Below are 12,603 nucleotides of genomic sequence, written 5' to 3' on the forward strand. Positions count from 1 at the left end.
TCAAAGAACTTCAAGGGATGGTAAGGAGTATTCAGGAATATTCTGCTGGACTTTATGGCTGCTTTGGCTTGATGAATCTTCAGTGCCTCTCTGCATAAGGGTTTTCAACTTGTGAGCTGATAGGACGCCCTTGTTCTTCCTAGTTGATTTTTATTTCCTGACATCTCAGCCTCCCAAATTGTTACTGTCCTTTCCATCATTTTAGTTAATTGTTTTATCTTTCAAATCTTTTAGTCTCCTCTCTGCCCCTACTCAACAGTTTATTTTAATGGTTTGCACCGTTTTAAAATGACTTATTGTACAGTTTTGTATTCGAATTGAGTTTTGAGTGGGAGGGGGGCCTGGAATGAAGGGAAACTTCTGGGAGAGGCCTGGCTGTGCTCGTCCCCTTCCGTCAGTCCCTTGCAGCAACCTGAAGACAGTGCTACACCTCCCAGAAGTGAGGCACAAGAATTTCCCTAGAAGCTTCTAAGGGAGAATATGGATTACTTGAGGGCAAAGTTCACCTTGCTCAACAGTCCCAGACTGTGCTGTGCGATTCAGCTGAACCAACTTATCTGACATTGGGAATTCTCTCCTCTGCTCCGTGCCATCAAGGTTGTTAATATTTCATGTAAAATTAAGTTGATTGCTTGATCAGCTAATCCCCTACTTCATATAGTCCATGCCAGCAATTCCCGGTGATAAAAGGCTTCTGTTGTTAGCTATGATTGTGTCCTGGAAGGCTGTTACTGTGTTTAATAATCAGTATGTGTCATGACTAATGTTACTCCCATATAGCACTTAACTTGTCAAAAATGGTACTGCAGCAAAATGGGCTTCAGCAGCAACACAAAGCATAACTAGTGCAACATTAACTTTGTAGACACAAGATTCCCCAGAGGACACAGAACAACCAATGGTGAGTTAGCTTTATAGGAAAACACAAACTATTTCCAATGGACAGCAGACTTGTACACTACAAAACACAAAAGATTCCATCACCATAAAAAACAAAGAGGAGACCTTTATTCATTTTGCTCGCCTGCCCTCCCCAAAAAACTCCACTCACTCATCCTTTGGTGACAAGAGTCAGCCCTAGTGTATGGGAAATAAATAGATCAAGGTATTTTGCTAACAGCAACTAATGGCTTTGCATTTCCCAAAGGGCAGATCTAAGTGTAAAGATTATGATGACACGACAGGTTCCCTTTGGAAAACCTTGGGGGGAAAATTCAAATCTAACAAATAATTTGTGGGTGAACGTGTTATTGATACGGCCCTGTTTCTATTTGAACCACGATTAGTTAGAAATAGTGAGATAAAGATTCCATTTGGTCCAATTAATTTCATTAAAGACCATGGCCACTAAATGCATCCCAAATTCTGTCCATCTACCTCAAATCACAATGGCCAAATGACACTAAGTTAATGAGTGAGCAAGAATCCCACCATTACTACTGGAAAAAATTCAAAGATCATTCATTCGGCATGCTGTAATTGAGTGCCAAGTAGCTCTGAAGATACAATAGTAAGACATCTCCTTAAGGCAAGGATATACAATGGAGAAAAGACAGTCTCTTCAATAAGTGGTGAGGGGAAAACTGGACAGATACATGTAAAAGAATGAAATCAGAACACTCCCTAACACCATACACAAAAATAAACTAAAAATGGATTAAAGACCTAAATGTAAGGCCAGACACTATAAAACTCTTAGAGGAAAACATAGGCAGAGCACTCTTTGACATAAATCACAGCAAGATCCTTTTTGACCCACCTCCTAGAGAAGTGGAAATAAAAACAAAAATAAACAAATGGGACCTAATGAAACTTAAAAGCTTTTGCAAAGCAAAGGAAACTATAAACAAGAAGAAAAGACAGCCCTCAATGGGAGAAAACATTTGCAAAAGAATCTACGGACGGTGGATTAATCTCCAAATATATAAACAGCTCATGCAGCTCAATATTAAAAAAAACAAACAATCCAATCAAAAAATGGGCAGAAGACCTAAATAGACATTTCTCCAAAGAAGATATACAGATGGCCAAGAAGCACATGAAAAGCTGCTCAACATCACTAATTATTAGAGAAATGCAAATCAAAACTACAATGAGGTATCACCTCACACTGGTTAGAATGGGCATCATCAGAAAATCTGCAAATAAATGCTGGAGAGGGTGTGGAGAAAAGGGAGCCCTCTTGCACTGTTGGTGGGAATGTAAATTGATACAGCAGCTATGGACAACAGTATGGAGGCTCCTTAAAAAACTAAAAATAGAATTACCATATGACCCAGCAATCCCACTACCAGGCATATACCCAGACAAAACCATAAATCAACAAGACACATGCTGCGACTTCCCTGGTTGCACAGTGGTTAAGAATCTGCCTACCAATGCAGGCGACACGGGTTCGAGCCTTGGTCCAGGAAGATCCCACATGCTGCAGAGCAATTAAGCCATTGCACTGCAACTACTGAGCCTGTGCTCTAGAGCCCTTGTGCCACAGCTACTGAAGCCCGTGCACCTAGAGCCCACGCTCTGCAACAAGAGAAGCCACCGCAATGAGAAGCCCACGCACCGCAACAAAGAGTAGCCCCCGCTCGCCACAACTAGAGAAAGCCTGCGCACAGCAACAAAGACCCAATGCAGACAAAAACAAATAAATTAATTTAAAAAAAAAAAAGACACATGCACCCCAATGTTCACTGCAGCACTATTTACAATAGCCAGGTCATGGAAGCAACCTAAATGCCCATCAAGAGACAAATGGATAAAGAAGATGTGGTACATATATACAATGGAATATTACTGAGCCATAAAAAGGAATGAAATTGAGTCATTTGTAGAGATGTGGATGGATCTAGAGACTGTCATACAGAGTGAAGTAGGTCAAAGAGAGAAAAACAAATATCGTATATTAACACATATATGTGGAATGTAGAAAAATGGTGCAGATGAACCAGTTTGCAAGGCAGAAATAGAGACACAGATGTAGAGAACAAACATATAGATACCAAGCAGGGAGAGTGATGGCAGGTGGTGGTGGTGGGATGAATTGGGAGATTGGGATTGACATATATACACTAATGTGTATAAAATAGATAACTAATAAGAATATGCTGTATAAAAAATGGGTGCCAATTCCACTATAGAGCTAAAGTCGACAGTGACTTGAATTGAGTAGGAGTTAGTAAAACAAAAAGGAAGGAGGGGAGGGAAGGAGGGAGAGAAGGGGAAAAAAAGGAAGGAAAGAGAATTCTAAAGAAAATTACATTGCATATTCAAGAGAAGGCCAGTAATTCAGTGTTGCTGGAGAAACAGGCACAGGGGATGGCTCAGCTCCTACAGAACTATACATGTCTTGTTAAGGAATTTGAATTTTAACCTGAAGGCAGTGGGGAACCATGGTAAGATTTTAAGCAGATGATCCAAGAATACTGCACTAGAAAGATTAGGTTACAATAAGAAAAATAAAGTAGATAAAGAGCAAAGCTGTAGGTAAAGATACCAGAGAGTAGAGAGAGTTCAATAATCTAGGGCAGAGATAACGTGTACTGAACTAATAATGTAGGTAGGAAAAGGGAAGAATGATGAATCAAGAGAATCATCACTAAATATTAAAACTGAATTACAATTTCCTTTTTAGCTATCACAGTATAGTCCAATTCTGTATCTACTCCAGGCTCAGGTTCAAGGGGCTCAATTGCCTTATTCGTGCACCCAAAAATGGTTCTGGTAGCAATGACCCTGACTGATCAAGATCTTTCCAAAGTCCAAGTGCATCCTCAGGAATAAACCCAGAAAATAAGTTCTCAATTCACATTCTACTAAGGCTCAGAACATCAATGTATTAATGAATTTAAGGCAAAAAAAAAAAAATCATGTTATCTAAAAATAATATTTGAAATGCTAAAATTCACATTAAAAACACAATTACTTTCTAACAGGAAGTTTATCACAGTTATCCTGATACAGTGAGTATTTAAACTCCATTCAAAAGCTGTGCAGCAGGTATAAAAGCTGTTATACTAGAAAAATTAGGAAAGGCAGAATTAACTTGAGAAAAAATCTTCAGGAAAAGGACCTCTGCTTTAGTAGAGGGCAGTTAATATTTATGGATACAAGAAGCATTTCCACTGTACCCTGGCACCTCCAGTCAATTAATAGAAAAGATAAAGCCTATCACTAAACATTAGGATACCATGTGTAGAGGGGAAAAAATGATAAATCAAAGGAGGGAGAAGGATGGGGGAGTGAGAGGAGAAAAACGCAAGGTGTCTTGCTTAGATACTCTTATCTAGCACTATGGCTCCTAACAGCTAAACAGGGAAGAAAACAGCAGCCCACAAGCTATCAAACCATACTAGCTCTCAAAAAAGGAAAAAAATCCCTAAAGATCACTTAACCAACTCTGCCTACAGAGGATATAATCATTAGTTTTGTTGTTGTTGGTTTTTTTTGTTTTGTTTTGTTTTAGGAAAAAATAATCTTCAAAATAAGAGCCCTGAATTTCAAATGCTCTAATCTGAATGTTATCTTTAACATTATAGGGGAATTCCCTGGTAGTCCAGTGGTTAGGAGTCGCGCTTTCACTACCACGGGCCCAGGGTTCAATCCCTGGTCAGGGAACTAAGATCCCGCAAGCCATGGGGGGGCAGTGAGGGGGAGTCATTATAGGCAAAATCCCACAAATGTCTGCCATCTAAAATATGTTATGAAATGATTAGGCATCAGTCGATACTAAATCTGGAAAGGAGCAAAGCAGTAGGTAGAGATACCAGTGAGCAGAAAATATTGAAAATAATGGTTCTCTAGTTTATAAATCATCTCAATATTTTAAATTGTAGGCTTATAGGAATTGTAAGATATTTATGAAATTGGAGCAAAAAATTTCAATGAACAATAATTGTTCACTGTATTAATCACATTCAGCTCCATTTTAAAAATACAGGCCAATACTTAGCTCTTTATCTCATTTTAAGAAGTTATAATACAATAGAACATTGAATCTAAATTAACTAGATACCATTACACACTGTATTTAATTTTTAAAAACTAACCACTGGTTTTAAAAAAGAATGTTTTATCGTTTTCCTCAGCAATTTCACTACAATGCTTGTATTACTTAAACATTTTTAAACATTAGTAGCTCACAGATTATGCTCCTTAATCTGATGACCAGATATGGAGCCATATAAGGTTTTGAAAATAGGCTCCATTTCCACCAGTTGCAGGCACAAGGTTTTAGGAGAGGACCAATATATGATTATTTTATTTATACTTTACCTCACTTAAAAAGGATTTGAGAGGACACAGAACACCTGTTCAGAAAATATATTCTTCAATAAAATACAGAATACTTAGCACAATATTTTAACCAAAATATCATTGCCAATGTTCTTTAACCTTGCTTGTCAAAATGTGGAGATTATCAAATTTGCAATTTTACTAAATACAGAAGAGAGGAGGAGAGGACAAAACCTTAGGGCTCTGCTTGAAAACAGCTCATTAAATTGGGAAGTATCTTTACTTCAATAAGAAAGGAATCAAATCAAACATGTAAATAATTTTGATGGTGGGATGAGATGAAAGGAACTTAATTTTTAAAAAGGCAAGATTTAATTTATACATAAATTAAGCTGTTGATTATTTACTTTATGTTCAGTTATCCATTTCAGAAAGATAGAAGATTCCTACTCATCTGTTATAAACTAATTGCATTTTCCCTATTCTATTTTCACATAACTTTTCTGAATCCTGTTACTGTCAATATAAAAGGTAACTTTATGGGGCATTGGAAAAGAAATACAAAGACTCTTTACAGTATCTTAACTAAGCTAAAGTTTGTACTAGTCTCAAAAACTAGAAGTATTTAAAGTAAAAAAGTATTTAAGAAAATTCTGCAGTTTATTATGAAGCACAAAATAACTTAAAACTATTCTGGAGTTGTCACAGTCTAAGAGTATAAACATTCCCAGATGGTTATTTGAAGTATTAAGCTACATCACCAGTGTGAAAGAAGTGTGACTTTATCATTATGTATACATCATAGAGGGAAGGGGATCCATTATGGTCCTATGTTGAAAGAAGTCAACTTCCTTCAAATCAAGCTGTGAATTTAACAATTCAAATTTAAATACAAGATTACTTAGAGGGCTTCCCTGGTGGCGCAGTGGTTGAGAGTCCGCCTGCCGATGCAGGGGACACGGGTTCGTGCCCCGGTCCGGGAAGATCCCACATGCCGCTGAGCGGCTGGGCCCGTGAGCCATGGCCGCTGAGCCTGCGCGTCCGGAGCCTGTGCTCCGCAACGGGAGAGGCCACAACAGTGAGAGGCCCGCGTACCGCAAAAAAAAAAAAAAAAAAGATTACTTAGAGTCTGAAAAAAAAAGTTCTAAAGTTCATTTTTAAGTAAAAATGTATAAAAAGTTAAAAAATTTGCAAAAGAATAAGGAGGGGCTGGCCTCGCCAGTAATATGGTAATAAAGGTAATAATACTTCATTCATTAAAATAGTGGATACTGGTACACTTTGTAAGGGTAAAGTGTAAAAAAAAAAATCTAAGAAAACTCAAAATACTAAAAGAAAAACAGATACTTACTATATAATAGTTGGGGGAAATGGAGAAGATAAAAAATTTTACCAGAGTCAGGAAAAAAAAAAAGACTTGACTACCTAAAACACACAGGTACACACTTTTTCTCCACGTTAAATACATGTACAAAGTTGAAAGACAAAAAAACCCAAAACCAAAACAAAACAAAACAAAACCAAGCTGGGCAAAAACTGCAACATATCACAGAAGAACAATCTTCCTATAAAAAAAGATTAACACAGCAATACACTGCAGCACAGGCAAAAGATTGAGTATGAAATTTACAACTAAATGTAACTAGTATTAAATATATGAAAAACATTCAATGGAACTAGTAATTAAAGAAATGAAAATAAAAAACAGAAAACAGTAAAAAGCCTGATGCTTAGTAAGGGGAAATGGGGACCATCATACAACGTTACAAGGACTATGAATAGATACAACCTTCCTATAGCGCAATATGTAACAAAGTTTAAAATGTGCACCATTTCTGGCCCAATAATTCCTCTTTCAGAATGTAAACTAAAGAGATCATCTCTCAAAGATGTAAGCATATGAATTCATCACCATGTTGTTTGTAATCCTGACAAATTGAAAATAACCTAAATGCCCATCAATAATAACAGTGAATACATATTAGTACCTCATAAACAAAAATGTCATGCATCTATTAAAAATGATGGAGAGATCATACATTTATTTTATTTTTTTATTTTTAAAAAAATTATTTATTTATTTATTTTTTGGCTGCGTTGGTCTTTGTTGCAGTGCACGGGTTTCTCACTGAGGTGGCTTGTTGCAGAGCACAGGCTGTAGGTGCGTGAGCTTCAGTAGTTGTGGCATGTGGGCTCAGTAGTTGTGGCTCGTGGGGTCTAGAGCACAAGCTCAGTAGTTGTGGCACATGGGCTTAGCTGCTCCGTGGCATGTGGGATCCTCGCGGACCAGGGCTTGAACCCATGTCCCCTGCATTGGCAGGTGGATTCTTAACTACTGCGCCACCAGGGAAATCCCTCATACATTTACTGACATGAGAAAATTACTCAAGACATTTTACATGGACGCTCCATGTGAGCAGGGGCCCTGGATGTATTGTTCTTCAATCTTATTTCCAGCACCTAGAACAGTGCCTTGTATATACAAAAAAGCTTCCCAGAAAGTATTTATTAAATAGATGAATTTTGAGGCTGGTGAAAGAACAACCATAATATGGTCCCTTTCTCTCTCCCTCCTTACCTCCCTCCCCCCACAGAAATATAATTGGAAGGATAGTCACAAAAGGTCGACAGGTAATGGAGTTTCGGTGTGAGTGTTGAACTTTCTTCTTTCTTCCTCTCTGTACTGTCTAAATGCTCTATATAGTAAGCATGATGTATTTTTATGATTGGAAAAAGTGACAAAATTGTTTTTTAAGAACTCATATATTTAAAATGAACTCCAGAATGTTCAGTGCCTCCAGCTCACAAACTCCAAAACCTAAGATCAACAGTATCCAAGAAGCATTTTTCTTTCATCTTCAAAGAAATATCAGTATGCCTTGTACAATGTAGCATCTTTCTCCAGTACCAGGAAATGCCACACTATACTAATAAAATGCAGCATTTCCAAAAGGAAAAAGCACACTTTTTCTGTAGTGAAAAGGAAAAAAAAAACTATAAGTATTTAATTTCTTAAAGTTCTCCCCTCTCTTCTACTAACATATACCCTATTCTAATGGAGGGTAAAGATCACTATGCACCATCATTTTTGGGGGGCTAAAAATCCAGTGAACCCAAGAGTAATGTGCTCTATGCCAATTCTTTCATATCCTCATGAAGGCTTCCTTCATTTTAGAGACATTTGAACAATTGAAATATCAAAAGTAGCTACACACTCTATGTCATATTCATCCATTACCCGGTTTTATTTTATTCATAGTCTTTATCACTATCTGAAATAACCTTATTTGGAATTTTATTATCTGTCTGTCCTTTCTGAAATGTAAGATCTTTGAGGACAGGAATTCTGTCGTGCTCGCCACTGTGTCCCCAGTGAAAGGCATCTAATGAAAAGGGGGGGGGGGCACATCTAAACAAGATAATAAATAAGGAATTGGGGGGAAAAAAAGGAAAGAAAACCACACTGAAATGTACAAGCTGACATGACTCAAGGCTACAACGCCAGCTCAGAGATTTGGTGGACATTTTTCAAGGTGGACAGGTGCTTAACACCTATCTAAGGACACAGAGCTCTTCCAGGAAGAAGAAAATCCACAGGGAGGTCTCCAGGTGGCTCTGTGCAGCTCAGCAAAGAGTGGAAACGATCATCACCATAATAGAAACGTGGCCCAGGTCGAGGGAAAAAAACAAAACAAAACACAATACACCATACATCTTGGCCCAGATGAAAATTCACACGAATCCCCAACACAATCAAACCAAGCAAGCAACCTTCCGCCTAACACTTAAAAAGAGCATAGTCTCCTTTACCCGGGCTGGGCAGTCGCCTGAAGCTCAGCCATCCCCTCACTCGCCACTTTTCTCTTCCAATGAACCCCCCCGCCCCAGCTGATGCAAAGGGAGAGGGAATGGAAGGAAGAGTCTGAGAATTAGCTTTCTCCACCCCCATCCGATCCCAATCCCCTCCAAAGCGAAATTCCTCCCACCCTCGCCTGTCCCCAGGCCTCGACCACCGCCACGGGCTCCTCCAGCTGCCCCCCACTCACGTGTAGATGATGGCCATGAAATGCATCAGCCACAGCACCAAGAAGAGGACGAACCCGAAGACGGCCATTCCCTCCAGGGCCAGGTCCAGCAGCGCCATCCCCCGGCCTGGCCCGCTCCGGCCGCCGCAGCGGACAGCGCTCCCGCAGGAGGACAGGGTGGGCGCCCGGCGCGGGGTCGCAGAAGTGGAGAGAAAGGTGGCGAGAGGAAGGGGTGGAGGGGGGTGGGGGCGGAAGGGGCGGGCAGGGCCTGCGCGCCCCCGCCCGCGCGCACTCGGTCGCGCGCTGCCCTGGGCGCGCTCGCGGATGCAGGCGTTGCGGTGGCTGGACTCAGTGGGCAGGGCGGCCGTCGCCCCGCGCTCCGGCTCGCCTCTCCACCCCCTCGCGGCCGCCGGCCGGACCCCACACGCCTGCGCCTCCGCCGCCTCGCCGCCGGGCTCCGGGTAGCGAAGCTCCGTGCCCTACTCTGCAGCCGCAAGTCTGCGTACTAATCGAAACCGCCGGCTTGCGCCCAGACTCCCCGGCGCACCCAGCCCCGCCCCGGCCCTCCGGAACCGCGGCCCTCCCCGCCTCCGAGGGGCGGTGCGCGCCGCTCCTCTCCGCCCACCCTACCGCCCTCGCGCCCGTGGCGTCACTGTCGTGAGCGCGCCCCTGGGAGGCTTCTCCAGCAGGACGCAGGCAGGGTTTTCCCCCACCCCCGGGCTCAGGCCGCCGCCCACCTCTCAGTGACCGGCGGAGGCTACCCGGGCGGCCAGCACTGCAGCCCTGGGCCGGCAGGAGCGGGTCCCTGATCCAACTCGGAGGACACTTTCCCTTTGTCCGGTTCTGGTGTTCCAGGGCGCCCCAGGAAAAGATTCGGGGTTCCAGGCAGCCCCTGAGTTGTCTCGCAGTCCAACTTCCAACGCTGTGTTCACAGCCGCTGCGCCGGGCGTTTCTCGGAGCGGCTCAGGCCCTCCTCCAAGACACGTTCCTGGGCGCCAGGGTGTCCCATTGCCTTCCTCCCTCGCTGGTTGTAATGCTGTGGAGTCTTGGATCACAACGGACCGAGAGTAAAATAATCTTGTGCTTCGCAGATCTCTAAGCACCTTAGAGGCAGCGTGTAACATAAAAAAAATTCTCAAACTCAGAATGTAAAGAATCAGCTAATACTGAAGTCCTCGAAGACTACTCCTGCCCAATACTGTAACCATAGGGGGGTATTGAGCGCTTGAAATGTGGCTGGTAGGAATTGACATGTATTGCGAATGTAAATCATACACCTGATATCGAAGACCACCTCATTTATTTTATAGTGATTACATGTTGAAACAATATTTTGATATACTGAGTTAAATTATTAAAATTATTTCACTGTGTTTGCTGTTTTACTTTTTAAATTTGGTTAGCTACTAGAAAATTTTAAATTACACAGGGGGATAGCACTGTTCTAAAATGGAAAGAAATGGCATTTTGGATAGTAAGGTAACTTAGTGTTTCTCTTAATTTTAAATCAGTCCAGGGAGAGGGGTTAATCAAGTACTAAATGTTTCTGTTTGTTTCTTCAGCCTAGATGAGTTTATATAGTTTCTCTATTGTTTTATGTTTAGACGATGTTTATTCAAGTGATTTCCTTTTAAATAATCCATGACCTCCCTTGAGAGAGTTCAGAATGGAATTCAATTTTGAAAAGAAGTTGTTTATTTTATTATTGTTATTTATTATAGTTAATATTGATAGAATGAGCTACCTCAATCTATAAGTAAATGATAAACTACAATCAGAAGAGTTTAAATTAATGTCTATACTGAGAACCAATCCTGGATTTGCTATACCCTTTGTTTTACCCGGTTAAAGTCAGTAAGAAAGAACAGGGCTTAGAAACCAAACTTCCACTGTTGAGAGTTGCTGGTTGATAAATAAGTTTTAGCTCAATAGTATATTAGCATGGAAATAACACTACAAGTGGAAATTTTAAAACATCACTATTTTAGTTAATCAATTCTAAGACATACTTTTAAAAAAACATTTCATTTTAACATTTCTGAAATGGAAATGCATCTCACAGTCAACGGCATCTTACAACTAATTGGTAGATTTTTTTTTTTCTTAATCGTATATAAAATAATACTGCATTCAATTAATGTACTCTAAGATTTGAACTACATCAATTGGTCAATTTAAGCATTTTGTTGTAATCTACATTTCTCCAAATGGTTTTTGGAACCTTACAACAAAGGATTTTATACAGTATGATCAACGACTTGGAAAAGGAAGCCAAAGAAAGTTGAAAGAACCCGATATTCTTAACAGTTAACAGAACTCCTCTGATTGAGTATAATCAGTAGATAATAGATCAGCTATGTTGTACTTGAGCCTAGTTAAACTTGGTCTGTCCAAACCTGGTTGATGAGTTTAAAGTAGCAGCTTTAGAATGTGCAATTCTAACATTCTATAGATATAGAATATTCTATAGATATATATATTCTATAGATATGGTAAAAGTGTAATTTTTTTCCATGTAGCACAGCAGCATAGGAGTCTAGCAAAGACCCTGTCCACCAGTCTCACTTTTGGCAGCTAATGTTGTTTTGGTTGTTTGTCTAAAGCGCTCTCCTCAAATTCTACCAAGTTCAGGGCCTCTTTTTCCAGTGGCAATCTAGTAACACTAGTATATATTAGAATTCATACATTTTAAGAAGCAATGTTTTTAGAGGTAAACAAAAGCCAAATTTTACTGTCATTTAATGGCCCTAGATAGTTTAGTTATAAAACCTTAACCAGAAAAGGATGCAAAATGTCTGGTTCAAACCAAGTAGTTGGAACACATTTTCGGTTTGAACCAAATCCAAGCCAAAATAATTGTAGCTGATTCCAACTGAAACTGAAATGAAATTATATTGGTTCTAGTCACATGTCCCAGAAAAGACAAGAGTGGAGGCTGGGAGAACACAGGTACATAAGTTACCTCAGAGAAATGAAACAAACTTTGGCAAGTTGATACTCTGTTACATTGTGCCCCAAATGCCTATAATGCCTATATATAGAAGTTAGTTTTACATTTTTTAAAGTTGTAATATTTTCAATAATCAGGATTCTTTTTAAAAGATGTATTTATTTTATTTTTAAAGTAATTAATTAATATTTGCCTGCATTGGGTCTTCCTTGTGCTGTGCACGGGCTTTCTCTAGTTGCGGCGAACTGAGGCTACCTTCATTGCGGTGCGCGGGCTTCTCATTGTGGTCAGTGGCTTCTCTTGTTGCGGAGTATGGGCTCTAGGCACACGGGCTTCAGTAGTTGTGGCTCGTGGTCTCTAGAGCGCAGGCTCAGTAGTTGTGGCGCATGGGCTTAG

General features: G+C 40.3%; 1 protein-coding gene across 2 annotated transcripts in view; it reads right to left on the reverse strand.

The window, feature by feature from the left end:
* UGCG (UDP-glucose ceramide glucosyltransferase) overlaps positions 1-9,708 on the reverse strand; it is a 37,658-nt gene extending 27,950 nt beyond the window's left edge. Inside the window, exon 1 of one of the 2 annotated variants that reach the window (XM_059071576.2) lies at positions 9,279-9,708. In XM_059071576.2, coding sequence (XP_058927559.1) covers positions 9,279-9,376 — 98 coding nt within the window. In that variant the 5' untranslated portion in view covers positions 9,377-9,708. The remainder of the gene's footprint in view (positions 1-9,278) is intronic. The other variant, XM_059071577.2, reaches the window with a different exon arrangement.
* Positions 9,709-12,603: the final 2,895 nt, after the last annotated feature.

Source organism: Kogia breviceps, chromosome 8 (genome assembly GCF_026419965.1).
Source record: "Kogia breviceps isolate mKogBre1 chromosome 8, mKogBre1 haplotype 1, whole genome shotgun sequence".
Lineage (NCBI taxonomy): Eukaryota > Metazoa > Chordata > Mammalia > Artiodactyla > Physeteridae > Kogia > Kogia breviceps.